The sequence below is a fragment of the Girardinichthys multiradiatus genome, chromosome Y (assembly GCF_021462225.1).
Source record: "Girardinichthys multiradiatus isolate DD_20200921_A chromosome Y, DD_fGirMul_XY1, whole genome shotgun sequence".
NCBI lineage: Eukaryota > Metazoa > Chordata > Actinopteri > Cyprinodontiformes > Goodeidae > Girardinichthys > Girardinichthys multiradiatus.
In genome coordinates, this window is record NC_061818.1 from 7782880 (window position 1) to 7805217 (window position 22338).

The 22338-nt window shown below is 39.5% G+C and overlaps 1 protein-coding gene across 1 annotated transcript in view; it reads right to left on the reverse strand.

The window, feature by feature from the left end:
- Window positions 1-22338, reverse strand: part of LOC124864621 (GRB2-related adapter protein-like) — a 49211-nt gene that overhangs the window by 13714 nt on the left and 13159 nt on the right. Inside the window, exon 4 of the mRNA XM_047359471.1 lies at window positions 5968-6136. Within this exon, the coding sequence (XP_047215427.1) occupies window positions 5968-6136 (169 nt within the window). The remainder of the gene's footprint in view (window positions 1-5967; window positions 6137-22338) is intronic.

Here is a 22338-nt window from a genome sequence, read left to right on the forward strand (position 1 = left end):
TACTTTTCTTAAAATGGGATTATTGTCTTACTAGTAAATTTCCTCAAAAAAGTTTGAAGTTTTTACAAACTAAATTTATTTTAAGGAATGTTTGCACATCAATAAATGTGGTTTCACCGTACAAAATAACAAATTAAAGGTCTTTCGACAGAAAGCAGCTGGTAAAAACTGCAGCAATTTATCCTGATGGGAGATGTGTTGAGATTTGTTCAGAACATGAGGAAGAAAGGAAGGATGAAGGGACATATTCAAGGTAGGAAGCAAGGAAGATGTGAGAAACAAAGAACACAAGGCAGGAAGAGAGGTAAGACACAAGGAAGGAAAAAAGGAACGAGGGACAAATTGAAGTAAAGAAGGAAGGACACAGAAAAGGAAAGGAAGTATGACACAAGGAATTAAGGAAAGACTGAGAAAGGAGTTAAGAAGCAAGGATGGAAAGATGGACTAAAAGCAAAACACAAGGAGGCAAAGAAATAAGAGCCCAAGGAAGAAAGTAATAAAGACAGAAGAACATGAGGGAGGAAGGAGGGAAGGACACAAGAATTGTGTATCTTTTGTATCTTCTCTGGATACACAATGGATTCCTGGCAACAGTGGAAGATTGTGTGCTTTACTACGATATTGGTTGAGGATGCAGAAGACGTTTATATATTTGGATTTTTTCGATAACAAGATTTCTGCTTTTTGGAGCCGGCGATTACCTGACTTATCGAGTGAGTAGCAAAACGTGGGCACTTGTTCAAAGCATCCCAAAGCTGCCTGCGATGCTGGATGGAATCTGCAGAGTGATCAATCCTCAACCTGAATTGTTAAGAGAGCTAAGCCGCAACTGGATACAATTCTTGAATAGTATCGTAGCCTGGAAGCGGCTTTTGGACTCAGAGGTGAAAGGATTTAATCATGGAGAAAGTTGTTTGCTCCAGAACTGCGGGAAAGTCCCACTAATTTGGATATTTGGATTCGCAATTGAGAGATAACAGTACAAACTCTTAAAGTGGTTGGAAATCCACACAACTGCTTGAACCAGAACACTTATTGTTTTTCTAAATCTGGTGCCCCAACGTGGCCTTGGCAACTTCTGCTAGGTGGCTATCGACAAAATATCTCCTGGATGTTATGTAAACATGGCACTCTTTCCCAGGACCCCCGGACAGCTGTGACCCAGATAAGACTTTGCGGCCGATTGAGAAAACGTCCATCTCTCTCCTCAAGGACAATGGCGCTCTATCTGTGTGGACAGTCTAATTCTTGCACACACACTCTCAGTTATATATTCGCACCCCAGGATTCTACCGCACTCTTACAAAATCTTTTCTTCTTGTGTGTTGCTTAGCCCTGCATCTAATTGCATGTCACCTGAAATGGTTTTCCAACAGTCTTGAAGGAGTTCCCAGAGATGCTTAGCACTTGTTGGCCCTTTTGCCTTCACTCTGCGGTCCAGCTCACCCCAAACCATCTCGATTGTGTTCAAGTTCGGTGACTGTGGAAGCCAGGTCATCTGGCGCAGCACCCCATCACTCTCCTTCTTGGTCAAATAGCCATTACACACCCTGGAGGTGTGTTTAGGGTCATTGTCCTGTTGAAAAATAAATGATGGTCACCTGAAATGGTTTTCACTTCACAGGTGTGCCCTGTCAGGTTTAATAAGTGGGATTTCAAGCCTTATAAATGGGTTTTGGACCATCAGTTGTGTTGTGCAGGAGGTGGATACAGTACACAGCTGATAGTCCTACTGAATAGACTATTAGAATTTGTATTATGGCAAGAAAAAAGCAGCTAAGTAAAGAAAAACAAGTGGCCATCATTACTTTAAGAAATGAAGGTCAGTCAGTCTGAACAATTGGGAAAACTATGAAAGTGTCTCCAAGTGCAGTTTCAAAAACCATCAAGCGCTCCAAAGAAACTGGCTCACATGAGGACCGCCCCAGGAAAGGACGACCAAGAGTCACCTCTGGTGCTGACGATACGTTCATCCGAGTTACCAGCCTCAGAAATCGCAGGTTAACAGCAGCTCAGATTAGAGAACTGGTCAATGCCACACAGAGTTCTAGCAGCAGACACATCTCTAGAACAACTGTTAAGAGGAGACTGTGTGAATCAGGCCTTCATGGTAAAATAGCTGCTAGGAAACCACTAATGAGGACAGGCAACAAGCAGAAGAGACTTGTTTGGGCTAAAGAACACAAGGAATGGACATTAGACCAGTGGAAATCTGTGCTTTGGTCTGATGAGTCCAAGTTTGAGATCTTTGGTTCCAACCACCGTGTCTTTGTGCGGCGCAGAAGAGGTGAACGGATGGACTCTACATGCCTGGTTCCCACCGTGAAGCATGGAGGAGGAGGTGTGATGGTGTGGGCGTGCTTTGCAGGTGACACTGTTGGGGATTTATTCAAAATTGAAGGCATACTGAACCAGCATGGCTACCACAGCATCTTGCAGCGGCATGCTATTCCATCCGGTTTGCGTTCAGTTGGACCATCATTTATTTTTCAACAGGACAATGACCCCAAATACACCTCCAGGCTGTGTAATGACTATTTGACCAAGAAGGAGAGTGATGGGGTGCTGCGCCAGATGACCTGGCCTCCACAGTCACCGAACCTGAACACAATCGAGATGGTTTGGGGTGAGCTGGACCGCAGAGTGAAGGCAAAAGGGCCAACAAGTGCTAAGCTTCTCTGGGAACTCCTTCAAGACTGTTGGAAAACCATTTCAGGTGACTACCTCTTGAAGCTCATCAACAGAATGCCAAGAGTGTGCAGAGCAGTAATCAAAGCAAAAGGTGGCTGCTTTGAAGAACCTAGAATATAAGACATATTTTCAGTTGTTTCACACTTTTTTGTTCAGTATATCATTCCATGTGTGTTAATTCATAGTTTTGATGCCATCAGTGTGAAGCTACAATAATCATAGTCATGAAAATAAAGACAACTCTTTGAATGAGAAGGTGTGTCCAAACCTTTGGTCTGTACTGTATATATGCTTCCAATAGGTCAAAATATCAGAAGCATAGGATACATTTTCATTGTTACGCTGATAATACTCAGCTTTACTTATCCATAAATCCTGATGAGCCCAACCAGTTAGATAGACTAAGTGCATGTCTTGAAGATATAAAAACTTGGATGACTTTAAATTTTCTGCTTCTAAATTCAGACAAGACAGAAATTGTCGTCTTTGGACCAGAGTCTTTAAAAAAGAAACTGCTTAGTCAATCACTTAATCTGGATGGCATTAAATTGACCTCTGGTAATAAAGTAAAAAACCTTGGTGTTATTTTTGACCAGGACATGTCATTTAAATCCCATATTAAACATGTTTCTAGGATTTCCTTCTTTCACCTCCGGAACATTGCCAAAATTAGAAATATTCTATCCAGGAGTGACGCTGAAAAACTACTCCATGCATTTGTTGCTTCAAGGCTGGACTATTGTAATTCTTTACTATCAGGATGTCCACAAAATGCATTTAAAAGCCTTCAGCTGATTCAAAATGCTGCAGCAAGAGCTCTGATGAAAATTAAAAAGAGAGATCATATTTCCCCTACTTTAGCTTCCCTTCATTGGCTCCCTGTTAAATCCAGAATTGAATTAAAAATTCTCCTCCTCACATATAAAGCCCTTAATGATCTAGCTCCATCATACATCAGAGATCTGATTGTTCCATATGTTCCTAACAGGGAACTTTGTTCTCAGACTGCAGGTTTACTGGTGGTTCCTAGAGTCTCTAGAAGTAGAATGGGAGGCAGATCCTTTAGTTATCAGGCTCCTCTCCTGTGGAACCAGCTCCCAGTTTTAGTGTGTGAGGCAGACACCCTGTCTACTTTTAAGGCTAGGCTTAAAACTTTCCTTTTTGATAAAGCTTATGGTTAGAGTGGCTTAGTTTATCCTGAGCTATCTCTGTAGTTAGGCTGCTATAGGCTTAGGCTGTTGGAGGACATAATGACCACTTTCACCCTCTTCGCTACATTCTCACACTACTCTCCAATTTTGCATTATTTGCTGTTATTTCAGCTTCTAGCTTTATGTTCTCTCTCTTTTCTCTTTCTAGAAGCTACACCTGGCCAGATTCTGTGTCTTCTTGTGACACCTTTCTGGAGGGGGGCATCGTCCAAGCTTCTGCTGGCAACACTGTCGCTACATGCATGCTCAGTATGAGGGATTGCTGCAAACTCAACGCCAGTGACTGTCCACTGTCTCTACATGCTCATCCAGGAGGAGTGACTGCTACAAATCTCTGAATCGATGCAATCTACTGGATTTCCTTAGATAGAAAATCTTTTTGTCCAATTTGAATAAATAACTGAATCTGACTGCACTGTTCAATGGTTAGGATTAATTGGAACGTATGTACCTGACTTTTGTGAAGTGCCTTGAGACAACATGTGTGCGCTATATAAATAAACTGAATTAAAAACTGAATTGAATTATATTATTAGCACCTGAAAATGTGGATTAAAGCTGTTTTGTACCAGTGACTCAGCTTCCCTAGTTAGAATTCAGTGGAATGATGAGACTATCAATATTATTATCTTCTTTTAGCATAAGATTGATATGTTTTTCTGTGTTTGATTTTCTGTTTCAATGTTTTTCCTTGTGAACAGCGCTTTGAGTGCCTTGTAGCTGAAAAGCGCTATATAAATAAACTTGACTTGACTTGACAAGAAGGTATTTAAGGAAGAAGTAAGTAAGACATTAAGACCAATGTGATTATACATTTCAGACTGGCCATGAAGCCTGTATTGCACAAAAACCAAGCAGCCAAAGGTTAAAGGTTTTTTTTCCAAACCTCATAAATCGTCCTTTGCCCTCATTTTCATCTTCAGAGGTCATGCTTCTTATGTAAAAACGTAATATAAATAATGAAATTAGAAACAATGCCAAAAGTCACAATCCAATACAAAGGCAGCTAACTCTTTCTAATGATAAGTGTAAAACAGTCATTTCATAAATTACCTCCAATAAGCAGAGTCCTAATCTCAAATGTCACCTCAGGGGAATAAATGTAACATGATGAGTGTTACCATACTGATATCGTTACAGTGAAATCAACATGCTCTCAGCACTGTTCTGGATCAAAAGCTTCTGTGGTTACTGTGTAGTCCTGTGGAGCTTCTCAGCCACTGACAGGAATAGCTGCTGAGCAGTGCAAGCTTGTCTTCTAACAACGGCAGTTTAGTCAATCATCACCTTTTCACAAAGACACCATTGCATATATATACATAGAGAGAGAGAGAGAGAGAGAAGTGTGTAGGTCTGACAGGGTAAGTCGTAAGGAGAAAAGTTTTTTAAGTGTAAATATAGGAAGCTAAATTATTCTTTTGCATGTGATACATCTGAGTTCATTTGCTGTTTGCTTAAAATCTGTTTTCTTTGCCTATGTTGTGTTCTGTCAACTCAGCGACTGAGATAATTGATTTTTTTGCACCAGTGGCAGCAATCATGTGATCATTCATTGCGAACAGCACCTTTGTTTCAAACTCTGCTATTGCAGTCGCCCAGCATGTGGTGTGCTCCTGGATCTGTCAGCTCCATTACAAAACAGCTTACACCTTGAAGTTGAGGCAAAATGAAAATGAACAATTGGGCAGTATGTTATGTTTGTCCTGATGTCGTTGTGACCTCAGACACAGTATTTACTTTACGTCGTTTCAAAATTTTACCTAATTCCTAAGAGTGTGAGCACAAAACAGTGATGAAGGTTGCTGATGAGAGCAGATGTGCTTTGTGCGGTTGAATGTGTATGTTTATGGGGACACTGAAAATTGAAGTTTACAGACTACTGGAGACAGGTGATTGTTTTTTCAAGTAGAAGATACAATAAATACATTTAAAAATGAAAATAAAACTTAAAATATAACTTTGGAAATTCTGCTTGAAATTCTTGGAAAAACATAAATTCCCATGGTTGCCATGAAAAAATAAAAGCCATGCAGAAAGACAGAAACCATGCGTCATATATGCTCACTCTGGCAAAGTGCTCCGGGTCTCTCAGAAACACTGTCCTCTCCTTAGCAATGCTGTTGCTGTGGTAAAAGTCCACCAGCTCGTTGAGGGAGGAGAAGGCCTCATCCCACACGTAGTACTGACTGCAGCGGTCCTGCAGCACTTTGAAATGCTGAACGTGGTCCCCATAACTGAAAAATGCAATAGCAGAGCAAAAGCAAAAATAAGAACTTCTCATTAAACAAGAGTGTGATGGTTAATGGAGTGCATAATTTGCTACAAAATAAATGCACACACAATTACTTCAAAAGTCCAGTCAAATTAGAATGAATGGTGATATTTTTTCATCTTTATATGGACTTGCCCATATTACAAACTCTAGCATTTGACTTATTTAATGTCAATTTTAAAGCAACGTCCATAGCAGGGCCAATATTAAAAACTACTGACCTCAAGAAAATCATCATATGCTGAAACGGCTGCAGCAAGGCACAAATCAACGAATAGATAACCAAATATCTCACAGTCCAACTTATTTTTGTAGAAGAGGTTTTATGGGAGTTACGTTTCTAACTTCCTGTGGGCCTTAGCTGGGCTACATTTTAATCAAAAGAATTAGATTTTGGACACAAGTGGCTAAAATGAGCTTCCTCCATAGGGTGGCTTAGCCACGTGAAGGGCTTTAAAAATCAGGGGGAGCTCGGATCCACATAAAAGGGGAATCAGTTATGGTGATTCAGCCATCTAATCAGGATTACTTCTTGGTGCCTCCCTTTGAAAGTTTTCCAACCACGTCCCACTTAGAGGAGACCCCAGGGCAGACCCCAGAACCTGCTGGGGATACTATAGATCCCGTTTGGCCTGGTAACTCCTTGGGATGCCCCAGAGTAAGATGGAAAGTGTATGAGATGTCTAGGTTTCTCTCCTGGCCTTTTTACACCTGCAATCCAAATCGTTCCTGCCTCTTTTATACAACCTAGATAATCCAGAATTTCTCTATACAGATATACAGGGGTTGGACAATGAAACTGAAACACCTGGTTTTAGACCACAATCATTTATTAGTATGGTGTAGGGCCTCCTTTTGCGGCCAATACATCGTCAATTCGTCATGGGAATGACATATACAAGTCCTGCACAGTGGTCAGAGGGATTTTAAGCCATTCTTCTTGCAGGATAGTGGCCAGGTCACTACGTGATACTGGTGGAAGAAAACATTTCCTGACTCGCTCCTCCAAAACACCCCAATGTGGCTCAATAATATTTAGATCTGGTGACTGTGCAGGCCATGGGAGATGTTCAACTTCACTTTCATGTTCATCAAACCAATCTTTCACCAGTCTTGCTGTGTGTATTGGTGCATTGTCATCCTGATACACGGCACCACCTTCAGGATACAATGTTTGAACCATTGGATGCACATGGTCCTCAAGAATGGTTCGGTAATCCTTGGCAGTGACGCGCCCATCTAGCACATGTATTGGACCAAGGGAATGCCATGATATGGCAGCCCAAACGATCACTGATCCACCCCCATGCTTCACTCTGGGCATGCAACAGTCTGGGTGGTACGCTTCTTTGAGGCTTCTCCACACCGTAACTCTCCCGGATGTGGGGAAAACAGTAAAGGTGGACTCATCAGAGAACAATACATGTTTCACATTGTCCACAGCCCAAGATTTGCGCTCCTTGCACCATTGAAACTGACGTTTGGCATTGGCATGAGTGACCAAAGGTTTGGCTATAGCAGCCCGGCCGTGTATATTGACCCTGTGGAGCTCCCGACGGACAGTTCTGGTGGAAACAGGAGAGTTGAGGTGCATATTTAATTCTGCCGTGATTTGGGCAGCCGTGGTTTTGTGTTTTTTGGATACAATCCGGGTTAGCACCCGAACATCCCTTTCAGACAGCTTCCTCTTGCGTCCACAGTTAGTCCTGTTGGATGTGGTTCGTTCTCCTTGGTGGTATGCTGACATTGCCCTGGATACCGTGGCTCTTGATACATCACAAAGACTTGCTGTCTTGGTCACAGATGTGCTAGCAAGACGTGCACCAACAATTTGACCTCTTTTGAACTCTGGTATGTCACCCATAATGTTGTGTGCATATCAATATTTTGAGCAAAACTGTGCTCTTACCCTGCTAATTGAACCTTCACACTCTGCTCTTACTGGTGCAATGTGTAATCAATGAAGACTGGCTACCAGGCTGGTCCAATATAGCCATGAATCCTCCCACACTAAAATGACAGGTGTTTCAGTTTCATTGTCTAACCCCTTTTATACAACCTAGATAATCCAGAATTTCTCTATACAGATATATCTGACTGTGCTAGCAATAGCTAAAAATCTCTATTTTCCTTTTCCTCTGAAACAATGTTGAGTTTGCCTGCTATTTAGGCCACCGAAAGGGGGAGCTGCAACCCAGCTGGCCCCCAGCTTCCTACATCAGAAGTCAAGACAGAAACACATTTGGACAGAAAATAGTGTCTTCACATCACAAGCTGTTTTTCTGGAGATAATTCTTTCAGGTCCATCTTTGGCTAGATACCAACACTATTGGCCTATATTCTACAAAGATTTCCCTCTGGCTGCACAGCTGTCAGCTGTTGGAGGTGGCATGATTTCAGTGCAGTCTCAACCGTTTATCCCTCAAAAATACTGCAGTGACCTTATTTCACATTTAGATTTGATGTTAATTGAATTTAGATGCTTGCTGGTGTGAAACAAAAGAACTTTTGATACTAACAAAACAAGAAAGACCAACAAAACATTGAAGCTTTGAAAGTGAATCGTCAGTAAGGGATGAATGCAAGTAATAATTCAACCTTTGGTTTTGGTGTGTGTGTGTGTGTGTGTGTGTGTGTGTGTGTGTGATTTCATTGTGTTAAAAGATCAGACAATGACATTTAACCGGGCTGCCCAGTGGGTTTTGCAGATTTTTGTGCAAACCAGATCATGCCAACCAAATGTTTCTGACTTGGTCTTCGTTTCAGTGAAATCATATCAAACAAAGCCTTCGGAAATTAACTGTTAAACAGAGATTGGAGAGGTCAGTGGTTTATTTGTGGCAGTTTGCACCAGGCAGTTGGCAGTATTTCATGAAATATTTTGATGAATAAGGGTCTGCTTAGAGCACAATGTGCTTTCATGCAGCTGAATAATGATAAATTGCAGCTAGTGACATGGATAAAAATAGCCGCAATGTTGAAGTGCGTGCCTTGTTGTGATAATTAAAAGAGTTTGGCCAGCAGAAATTGGCAATCACCTGCTCCCTTGTCCGGCTTTGTAGAGGTTGCTAAGTAACTTGCAGGCTAATTTTTAGAAATCTGGACATCTCCCTGTGATTATGTGCTTATATAACTGCTGCTGCTACGCAGTGCAAATCAGCACAACACCCCCATATTTCTAAACACAACACAGAGGATGCGTATGTTAGGCTTATGTTAATAACTTTTAAAATGTCGTCACACTGGAGAAAAAAGTTGTTTGTTACCATCTCTTTTCTTTTCATCTAACTTCAGAGATGCAATATTATGGATTATTCAGATAAAAAAAAATCTTTCTCTATATATGATAAACACATGTTAAGTGTGTTAAATCTCATCAAATCCTACTTGGGTTCAGTGTGACTGGATCTCCTCCTCTTTATAAATCTACATCAGTTTTTTGACCCAGAATTTCTTTCTCTATCCAGACACCTAGCTCTGTGAAAAGCTGTCTGCCTCATGATTGGACGATTTTCAGCTACTCCTCCACCTTGCTTCATACGGTGATTTTATGTTAAAAATATCTTTTTTTTTCATCTTTGGAAGTAGCATTGCCATCTGTCTCTTTTTCCTCATGCTACAGGTCCTTCTCAAAATATTAGCAAATTGTGATAAAGTTCATTATTTTCCATAATGTCATGATGAAAATTTAACATTCATTTATTTTAGATTCATTGCACACTAACTGAAATATTTCAGGTCTTTTATTGTCTTAAGACCCAACACTCTGGATGAGCTAAAGGCCGCTATCGAAGCATCCTGGGCCTCCATAAGACCTCAGCAGTGCGACAGGCTGATTGCCTCCATGCCACGCCGCATTGAAGCAGTCATTTCTGCCACAGGATTCCCGACCAAGTATTGAGTGCATAACTGTACATGATTATTTGAAGGTTGATGTTTTTTGTATTAAAAACACTTTTCTTTTATTGGTCGGATGAAATATGCTAATTTTGTGAGATAGGAATTTTGGGTTTTCATGAGCCGTATGCCAAAATCATCCGTATTAAGACAATAAAAGACCTGAAATATTTCAGTTAATGTGCAGTGAATCTAAAATATATGAATGTTAAATTTTCATCATGACATTATGGAAAATAATGAACTTCATCACAATATGCTAATATTTTGAGAAGGACCTGTATACCCGTGAGAAAACTTTTCTATCTGTATCTGGGTTTTTCTCTGTTATCTGCTCAGCTGTGACTCCATTGCCTTGTTTGATTTAACCTCATCTCTTACTGAGTCCATATGCTAAAACCAGAAATGTAATTAGTAGCCCGAACATCCCACCTATAATGTAGTGCTCTCTGGCGCACCCTATCTGTGGTATGTTGGTACTGTCATAAACTACACAGTAGTGTTGCTGTTTGCTGGTAAAGCACATAAACACAGGCTGCTTCCTGCTATCATTGTATATGAAGATTTAAAAAATGCCACAATTTAACTGTAAAGTTAGTATCGCAGTCCTCCATTTAGTATTACAGTCCTCCCTCTCCCACACCTGCACACTGATGGTCAGCGGATTTTTAAGTGTATCACACTTTTCTGTCTGTTACAAGAAAGACAAATTTGACCGTTTTGTTCTTGATAAACATGGAAAGTCATGGTGTGGAAACTTAAAGAGCACTACGCATCATTCCAGTCTACATAAAACATTAAATCTAAAATTAGATACATTCTGTGTCTCTTAAGCAGCGATTTGCAGGGGGCTAACTAACCAGCTAACATCAGCTTGTTGTACTTGTGTTATACTATAAAGAGAACAATGACAAAGAAGTGTAGTATTCTTCACAATAAGCGCTTAAAATCCCTACTAAATTCAGGGAGTGTTTATTCTATGTTTTTGCTTAAGTACATGAATAAAAATCTAATTAACAAGAAATACAGCAAACATTACTGATATACCAATATTGTTTTAGCAGTAATGGGTTGCTTTTCTGTTTAAAAAACAAAGAAATAAGACAGATTTGAACATTTTTGTTTAAAATGCAGTGAGTAATAGATCCGATCCTAACTCTGAAGTCATACATAAACCTCATTTGGGCATCAACCAATGATACGTCGATTCATATCTGTGATTTCGACCTGTATATTTTATCTCGGTTTAGATCAAGATGCTTTCTGGTCTAAAAGTGGTCTAAACGTAGATTTAGAATTAAACATTCTTAAGGTCAACAAAAAATTTGTCAATCATGCAAAAATGTCAAAAAGCATAAACTAAAACTCAAGGCCATCTTGGTTTGATTCAGTATGAATGAATTTCATCCTTTTTTCAACTATGATATTGTGGTAACATATCAATGTTTGCCTTTTTGTTTACTTGCGAGACAAAAAATAAGTAACCCTGGCAAATGCTTTTTAGAGCACAATACATCTAAACAATATCTAAATGATTCAGCAACATCAAGGCTAAATAAGATAGATGTTTTTGGTTTAAAATTGAATGTTTTTATCTATTTTTAGAATCTATTTTAGACTTTTATTGAGCAGTTCAGCCCTGACATAATGAAGCGGGAAAAACTGTAGTGCAATTAAAGTGATTTGAAAGGGCATCAAAAACAATAAAATAGGTAGTTTAGCTTAAAAGTAAAGACTTCAAAATACTCTTCTTTATTTATTAATAAATTCCTCCTAAATTCTCCTCCCCTTATGCTAAGATAGCCTAACTGTGGTCCATCATGCTTCCTATTTCTAATATACAATTTAGAAATATTAGTGTCCACCTGTCTAATGAAGGTGAACCAACAAACAAAAGCACTGAGCTACAGGTCCTTCTCAAAATATTAGCATATTGTGATAAAGTTCATTATTCTCCATAATGTCATGATGAAAATTTAACATTCATATATTTTAGATTCATTGCACACTAACTGAAATATTTCAGGTCTTTTATTGTCTTAATATGGATGATTTTGGCATACAGCTCATGAAAACCCAAAATTTCTATCTCACAAAATTAGCATATTTCATCCGACCAATAAAAGAAAAGTGTTTTTAATACAAAAAACGTCAACCTTCAAATAATCATGTACAGTTATGCACTCAATACTTGGTCGGGAATCCTTTTGCAGAAATGACTGCTTCAATGCGGCGTGGCATGGAGGCAATCAGCCTGTGGCACTGCTGAGGTCTTATGGAGGCCCAGGATGCTTCGATAGTGGCCTTTAGCTCATCCAGAGTGTTGGGTCTTGAGTCTCTCAACGTTCTCTTCACAATATCCCACAGATTCTCTATGGGGTTCAGGTCAGGAGAGTTGGCAGGCCAATTGAGCACAGTGATACCATGGTCAGTAAACCATTTACCAGTGGTTTTGGCACTGTGAGCAGGTGCCAGGTCGTGCTGAAAAATGAAATCTTCATCTCCATAAAGCTTTTCAGCAGATGGAAGCATGAAGTGCACCAAAATCTCCTGATAGCTAGCTGCATTGACCCCGCCCTTGATAAAACACAGTGGACCAACACCAGCAGCTGACACGGCACCCCAGACCATCACTGACTGTGGGTACTTGACACTGGACTTCTGGCATTTTGGCATTTCCTTCTCCCCAGTCTTCCTCCAGACTCGGGCACCTTGATTTCCGAATGACATGCAGAATTTGCTTTCATCCGAAAAAAGTACTTTGGACCACTGAGCAACAGTCCAGTGCTGCTTCTCTGTAGCCCAGGTCTGGGGAATGTGGCACCTGTAGCCCATTTCCTGCACACGCCTGTGCACGGTGGCTCTGGATGTTTCTACTCCAGACTCAGTCCACTGCTTCCGCAGGTCCCCCAAGGTCTGGAATCGGCCCTTCTCCTCAATCTTCCTCAGGGTCCGGTCACCTCTTCTCGTTGTGCAGCGTTTTCTGCCACACTTTTTCCTTCCCACAGATTTCCCACTGAGGTGCCTTGATACAGCACTCTGGGAACAGCCTATTCGTTCAGAAATTTCTTTCTGTGTCTTACCCTCTTGCTTGAGGGTGTCAATAGTGGCCTTCTGGACAGCAGTCAGGTCAGCAGTCTTACCCATGATTGGGGTTTTGAGTGATGAACCAGGCTGGGAGTTTTAAAGGCCTCAGGAATCTTTTGCAGGTGTTTAGAGTTAACTCGTTGATTCAGATGATTAGGTTCATAGCTCGTTTAGAGACCCTTTTAATGATATGCTAATTTTGTGAGATAGGAATTTTGGGTTTTCATGAGCTGTATGACACAATCATCCGTATTAAGACAATAAAAGACCTGAAATATTTCAGTTAGTGTGCAATGAATCTAAAATATATGAATGTTAAATTTTCATCATGACATTATGGAAAATAATTAACTTTATCACAATATGCTAATATTTTGAGAAGGACCTGTATCTGTACTAACTAAAATTAGGAACAAAAATTTTTGTACTTATACACTTTACTTCAGTGTAAAAGTAGACATGTTTTGGGCAACATGGACATGCAATTAAAAAATGACGGACCACTCAATTACTGTATAAATACTTTGACCAAGTAATCTAGAAAACTACATCCAAAAATAATCTAAAATGCCTAACATTTTAGATTGAAAGGCATGCTGTTTCCATACAACAGTACAGCACAAGTATATCATACATGTTGTCCAGAACAAACGCTGACAGAGAATATGTGGGTTTCCTGAGGATAGCTCTGGACAAGAGATAAAAGATCAATGACACATAATCGGCCCCATCCATCTGACCAGAAACAAATCAGATATTTATCCACCATTAATACTATATTTTAAGTTTGTAATTTGCTGTGCAACACACAATTTATTGTGTCTTGCACACACAGCAGTTTATTACAAGACAAAAAAAATTTAGGAAAAGGAAAGCTAGAATGTGTTATGTTGCCAGGAATCACATTGACAATTTTGATAATTAACATCCAGAGACAGTGGAGAAGCAGTAAGCTGTAATAATGCAGAACACATCTGTCTCTGCTGAACTACAAGCTCTCCCAGCACATTCTTAGCAAGTGCAATCCAATCCATGGTAATTAGGGCTTTCAGCAATGGAGAGATTGTGTTCTCTCTCCAAGTGAAAGGAAATGAAAGAAACGAAATACAATAGATGCAGCGATAGAGCAGATAGACTGATGCACTGGAGATGAAAACAAACATTATTTTTGAAACTTTTGCTGTGCAGCAGCACAATCCAATTAGTGCGAAGGCCAACAGTCCCCCTTGCTGTTAGTTTCTGTTCTCACTTCCCTGTTGGTCTCTGTGGTTTCTGCCAACCTCTCTTTTAGTAATCTGTCGTTCCACTTCTAAACTGTTGCAGATGTGTGGAACATTTTGCACGACCAGACTGACACCCCCAGCTGTCAATGTAACTTTGTGATTGTGTTGTGTGCAACAGTGTGTCTATGAGCTGCAAATTGCTGATGATATCATGTTTGTGGCCAGCAGTTTGTGTGTCAGTGTGTTGTATTTTATATGTTGGAGGCTGAGAGTATTGGCTGTGTGCATATCAGTCTGTCCTTGTGTGCCAGCTATATGTGTCATTCGGAGTCCAAGTCACTTGTAGCATTAATAAGGCATCACCTGTTTAAATAGTTGAGTGAGGAAAGTAAGGAAGGAAAAGTGTATGAGTGGATTTGTTTGTCCTCTGAGAGTTGGAGATGAGAATGATAAAAAACGTTAAGCGGTTGGATAAGAAGTCGGAAATGTAGCTCAGTGGCACCCCTGGTGAACATGTGAACAAAGCCCTTAAATAAATTAATCTTTTATTGGAGCAGTTAATCTCACATTGATTTTAAATAGAAAATTATAATTTTAGTACATTTAGTTAGCTGGGCAAAAAATCCAACATTTAGAAAAATTTGACCTACTTAGTTTTGCTACTCTTCATAATGGGAAAGACAAGAGAGCATTCAATTCAAGTAAGGCTTAGGAGAGGTGTAAGATAATCTGTGAGGGAATCTATACAAGAAATTAGCAACTCACCTAAATTTGCCCAAATCGAGTAACAATTAAAGAGTTAGAAATAACTGGAACTGTTAGCAATAAGGCGAGCTGGAAGAAATATAAGACTGTATTTCCAAAAATCACTCATAGAGTTCTGCAGCAGAGTTTGGCATTTTGATCTCACTGGGTCTCTATACAATTTAGATGCTACCTACAATACAAAGAGAAAAGGTAGAGTGGGAAGAAAGACGATACTATCATAGGTCTAATATGCTAGGTTTACTAAATTTGATCTGGAATTGTGTGCTCTGCCAGATGAGACTAAGCTTTGAGGCAACAAACGTTCCAGGTGGATTTGGTTTAAAACAAATGATGAATCTTTGGTAAAGCGTTTTAATGTCCACTGCTAACGAGGGTGGAGGATCTATGATGCTGTTGGTCTGTCTGTATGAACATTTTAAATGGAAATCTGTTTGCTTCCACCTTGAAACTGAAAACAAGTAATCTTTAGGTCTTTTATTAGGGTAATGATCCAACAACATGGCCAAATGAACACAGACATGGTTCACCTGACAGAAATAACCAATTGATCATTAAAGTCTCCAGACCTAAATCTTATAGAAAACTGGTGAGTTGATCTGAAGAGAAGAAAGCATAACTAAGGACCCAATACTCAATACAGAAAGGAATAGTCAAATATCCCTCTCCCTGTGTGCTGCAAAGTACTAAAATTAAAGGTTGGTGTTTTCCTTCAGTGTGGTTGATGGTCTATGTTGGCTGTTAAATTCTAACTGACCTAATACTATAATGAACCTTTAAAAATTCATTTGTGCCCGAAATTCAACAGACAAGAAATCTTGGGTATGATAGATTTTGCAAAGCAGAATGTTTGCCTGTTCCAAAAGTAATTTCTCAAGTTAGAATCAGAAATATAATCACAGTCATTTCAGGCACAGATTAAAGAAATAGAAGAATTGAAATTGAAGGAGAGAATTGAGGACTTTCTGTAAATTTTTTAGATCAATCTTTTTTCAGCTTAAGTGAAGTAAAAACTTACATCAACCTAATCCTCCAAATCCACGCTTAAACTGTTGCCTGTTCGACCTAATTTCTCCATGATACTGGCTCATTCTGTCTTTATCTATCTCAGTCCTCTCAGTGTGTTTTTATGAATTATGTTTTGATCACTGAACTGTGATATTAAATTTTGCCATTGATCTGTGGGGTCACACCAAAGAATTTAAAGAGTAAACTACAGCAACAGTGACAATAAAAAAAATCGAATTGTATTTTAGCGCTCATGGCTATAAATGCTGGCCAAAAGAAGACATTTTGAAGGAATATATTTTCAAGCCCTATAGCAACCTGGGCTTATTTTTTATCTCATGCTACCAGTATCAAAGGATTAACCTACTTCCAACTTTCTGAAGTTGTGTGAAGTTAGTGTCTGTAAGCTAAATGTAAGAACAGCCATTAGTTAGTTTAGCTTAGCAATGAAAAATGTAGCACGAGGAAACATGACAGGACTTTTACGAGGTTCAAAAATAAGTTCCTATGTTTTTTCACTAACTTTAACCAGGTTTTACTGACTTGGTTACTTTGCAAATCAATGCTAAATCTGTTATTTACGGTCTTCATGCTAAGCTAAGATAGCCTAACTGCAGACAGTATTGCTTCATATTTGTAATATACAGATCCTTCTCAAAAATTAGCATATTGTGATAAAGTTCATTATTTTCCATAATGTCATGATGAAAATTTAACATTCATATATTTTAGATTCATTGCACACTAACTGAAATATTTCAGGTCTTTTATTGTCTTAATACGGATGATTTTGGCATACAGCTCATGAAAACCCAAAATTCCTATCTCACAAAATTAGCATATCATTAAAAGGGTCTCTAAACGAGCTATGAACCTAATCATCTGAATCAACGAGTTAACTCTAAACACCTGCAAAAGATTCCTGAGGCCTTTAAAACTCCCAGCCTGGTTCATCACTCAAAACCCCAATCATGGGTAAGACTGCCGACCTGACTGCTGTCCAGAAGGCCACTATTGACACCCTCAAGCAAGAGGGTAAGACACAGAAAGAAATTTCTGAACGAATAGGCTGTTCCCAGAGTGCTGTATCAAGGCACCTCAGTGGGAAGTCTGTGGGAAGGAAAAAGTGTGGCAGAAAACGCTGCACAACGAGAAGAGGTGACCGGACCCTGAGGAAGATTGTGGAGAAGGGCCAATTCCAGACCTTGGGGGACCTGCGGAAGCAGTGGACTGAGTCTGGAGTAGAAACATCCAGAGCCACCGTGCACAGGCGTGTGCAGGAAATGGGCTACAGGTGCCACATTCCCCAGGTCAAGCCACTTTTGAACCAGAAACAGCGGCAGAAGCGCCTGACCTGGGCTACAGAGAAGCAGCACTGGACTGTTGCTCAGTGGTCCAAAGTACTTTTTTCGGATGAAAGCAAATTCTGCATGTCATTCGGAAATCAAGGTGCCAGAGTCTGGAGGAAGACTGGGGAGAAGGAAAAGCCAAAATGCCAGAAGTCCAGTGTCTAGTACCCACAGTCAGTGATGGTCTGGGGTGCCGTGTCAGCTGCTGGTGTTGGTCCACTGTGTTTTATCAAGGGCAGGGTCAATGCAGCTAGCTATCAGGAGATTTTGGAGCACTTCATGCTTCCATCTGCTGAAAAGCTTTATGGAGATGAAGATTTCATTTTTCAGCACAACCTGGCACCTGCTCACAGTGCCAAAACCACTGGTAAATGGTTTACTGACCATGGTATCACTGTGCTCAATTGGCCTGCCAACTCTCCTGACCTGAACCCCTTAGAGAATCTGTGGGATATTGTGAAGAGAACTTTGAGAGACTCAAGACCCAACACTCTGGATGAGCTAAAGGCCACTATCGAAGCATCCTGGGCCTCCATAAGACCTCAGGAGTGCCACAGGCTGATTGCCTCCATGCCACGCCGCATTGAAGCAGTCATTTCTGCAAAAGGATTCCCGACCAAGTATTGAGTGCATAACTGTACATGATTATTTGAAGGTTGACGTTTTTTGTATTAAAAACACTTTTCTTTTATTGGTCGGATGAAATATGCTAATTTTGTGAGATAGGAATTTTGGGTTTTCATGAGCTGTATGCCAAAATAATCCGTATTAAGACAATAAAAGACCTGAAATATTTCAGTTAGTGTGCAATGAATCTAAAATATATGAATGTTAAATTTTCATCATGACATTATGGAAAATAATGAACTTTATCACAATATGCTAATATTTTGAGAAGGACCTGTACTATTTGGCAATATGACTTTTGTTCCTGTTTAATGAGATAGAAGCAAAAGACAAAATTATTGAACAGTGTGTCACATTAAAACCAAGTGAATGCCTTTCTCTGAGAACAAACTTCATCCCATATTAGATAAACAAGTCCTTGGAGCAGGTCAGCCCTGACATAGTAAAGCAGGAAAAACTGTTGTGCAATTACAGTGATTTGAAAGGGCATCAAAAACAATAAAATAGGTAGTTTAGCTTAAAAGTAAAGACCTCAAAATACTCTTATGTATTAATAAATTCTTCCTTAATTTTCCTCCCCTTATGCTAAGATAGCCTAAGTGTGGTCCATTGTGCTTCCTATACAATTTATCAATATTAGTGTCCACCTGTCTAATGAAGTTGAACCAACAAACAAAAGCACTGAGCTATCTGAACTAAAATTAGGAACAAAAATTTTTGTAATTATATACTTCACTGAATAAGGGCACATGTTAGCATTTATTTCTGACATAATCAGGTAAAAAATAAAAAAAAAATGTTGAATGATAACTAAAATATAGGTTTACATGCACAATAAACAAGATCAAATTACATCAAAATAAAATTATTTTCTTGGAGCCAACTTTTCAAATTTATTGTAACCTTTTTAGTTGTTCTAGGTGATATGAATTATTATTATTTCAATCCTGTGAAAACTCACAATAAAAACACAAAGATGCTGATTAGAGAAGTTAAATAGCAGATGTTTATTTCTTTGGCGCTCGGACCCCGGAGGAAGACATAAATGCTATGAATGACATGAGCTTGAATGAATGATTTAGGATTAGGATTAGAGATGTCTTCCCCCCCTGGGATCCGATACTGGTGATAGAGTGGAGGCCCGATAAGGGAGTTGGAAGGAGCTAGGAAGCCAGATGGTGTCGATGGGGTGGTGGAGGGTCGAAGCTCGGCAGGAGAGCAGGGAGATCCATGGTTAGAGGTCCTTAAAAACAAAGCCTTGCAGGGAGATTGACTGAGGAGGAATACAGACTTGACGCTGATTGGTTGGAGCGGAGATGCACAATGGGGTCATAGTACGGAACCAGTGGTGGAGGTGAGTCTTCCAGTTTGAATTTTGTCAAAACTCCATTTGTCAGTTGTGCTCTGTGCAGCTTTTATTTACTTATCAATTAATACTTCTTAGTTGGTAATGTTTCTTACATAATAAAAAGTTATTTTTCTTAGTTTTTCTGTTTTCTTGCGTGTTTGGTTGTTCTTAGGGTGCAGAAAGAAATGCTCAGCCATGGCACCATTTATCGCAAAACCACCACTGTGGAAAATATTCAACCATTTTGTTGTATAGTCTTTAAAGAGGCCAAGCTTTATTTATCATTTTGATAGTTGGTTGCTGAGGGTTCTATTTTAATCAGCTGTGAGATGAATTACTGCTAAAGTCCAGATGCTGCGTGTAGGCTGCGGTGCTTTCTGGACCCCTGTTTATAATCCGATCATTTCTTTTCTGCTCCTGCAGATTTAATTTCTCTGAGCTAACAAAGCTGATTGCTTCTGTTTCATTGTTATCCCGTACAACAGTTTCTGTTCTGTTAGTGATACCATAACCAAAACCAAATAAAACAGATATAATTTCCTCTTCTTCATAGCTATTTCCATTTAACACACAGGTATGTGCAGATTTGTGCTTCTATTTGTTGTTGTTTACTTTGCCTGTATTTGAAAACGATGTCTCTTTTCCAAAGAGTGCATCAATCCACTTATGGCTTAAGATGAGACTGGAAATCACACTAGTCCATAGAATCACAAAGCATGACAGTACATATGCACAGGCTTTGCATAAATATGCAAGTCTCTCTATACACGTAGAACTGTGTGCATTTGTTCCCCCTCGAGTGTAGGACCTGCACAGCATTGTAAGCCTTATAATGTTTATCGTTTTTAGCTGTTTGCTTGAAGTACCAAACATAACGCAGCCCAGTTTAGCGTAACATTAGTCTCATTTAAATATGCCCTTATTCCAACAACACATATAGACATCACTTCTGCTACTGTGATTCTTCCATTTGTGGTCTCATTGGATCTATTTCTATTCATGGTCTAATGGACATGCAAGCATGCTCAAGAATGGTGCTGCTGGAGTCCGGATTAGAGATCTAAAAGTGTTTCGACAATTGGCTATATATTATTGATTTAAGATGAGTTAGGCAAAATACAACCTAGAGGAAAATTCTGCATTTCTACCACACACTAAGAAAATGTTGCATAACATAACTTACTTACTTTTTCATTTCTTGACATATTTTCTCCACATGCCTTGATTTATTCAGCTTTTTTTTCCTAGGGTCCATCAAGTGTGAAATTACCCTCAAGTGATGATATTCATGGGATACTGAACTCACTGTGTGTTACTCAAAACCCAAAGGAGAGAGGCTTACAGTATGTAACTAACATAGGCTTTGCCCAGAGGGTCAGCTTTCTTTAATGGTTTCACTCTGAAGTAATGTCCCCTAGCCTAATAATGATGGATGAGAAGCCAGATTCCCTTCATTCTTTGTAGCGCATTAGCAAATGGAAGTCCGTTATATCTAAGGACATGTTATGTTAGTGGTGTTCAAAATGAAATGGCAAAATGCAATTTTCATACAATACATTTTTCAAATATCATTAAACTTTTAAACTTCTTGAGTACTGTTTTTATGAATTGCTCTATCGTTGTGGCATCATATGATCAAGACATGTGGGTCAGATGATATATTATAGTAGCCCAGTTTAGTTTAATAGCTCATAATTCCATTAAGTCTGCAGTTATTCCTATTGCCAGTGCACCTTCGTCTACCACACATTTTCCTTCCACTCAACTTTTTTCCTAATATGCTTAGACATAACACTCTGAAAGGCAATCTGTTTGGCAATGACCTTTTGTCGCTTACTTGAAGAGGATGTCACTGACTGACAGTCTTCCCTATTTGTCCGGCCATAACATAAGATCCATTCATTTGTACCCGCTTCTTGAATGCTGCGTCGTGGGGGAGCTGGTGCCTATCTCTAGGCATCTCCAGGTCTACAACTGAGAGGCGGGGTACACCCTGGGCAGGTTGCCAGTCCTTCGTAGGGCAACACAGAGGCACACAGGAAAAACAGCCATGAAAACACCTATTCACGCCTAAGAACAATTTAGGAAGACCATTTCACCTGACAGTCATGTTTTTGGACCAGTCGAGGAAGTCAGAGTACCCTGAGAATACTCCCTCTGGGAGAACATGCAAACTCCATGCAGAAAGACCCCCAGCCGAGAGTCAAAACTGGGCCTTCTTGCTGCAAGGCAACAAAGTACAATGGGTCTTCATAACTTCTGTTGTTGGATTGAAAAGAAATAGACATTTTGATAATTTTCTAGTTTATTGAGATGCACCTGTATTGCAAATAAACTGCACCACTAATGGGGTAAAGGTTTTCTTACTTTTCAACAACAATAATCTCACAGAGACCCAGTACCTTCTTAAATAAGCAGAGTTCATGTGTTGAGTTTTAGCAATGTACAGATCTTTACATGCACAGTGTTGTAGAGAACCATCTGGTTTATGGAAACAGGAACCAGTTTTTGAGGGCAATAAAATCCCTTTTGTTTCACATGACCTTCCTCTAGTACAGGAAAAAGGCAACAGGAAACCAGCTTGTACTTGTCTGGGTGCATGTGTATCCCAGGGTTCATGTCTTGACTATTGTCCTGTTCAAATTGAAGAAGCAATAGTTAAGGAAAACAGGAAAAAACAAAGTCATGTATGTGGAAAATTGCCAAAGTAATGTTCTAAGATGACAGTTATAAACTGTCTAGCCAAACGTATTAATGTAAATATTTATGTATGTGTGTTTGTGTCTTTGTATGTATTGCTTAAAGGATTTTCTTTATCTTGATTACTGGACAAGGCCGATACTCTCAGTCAGTTAAATGT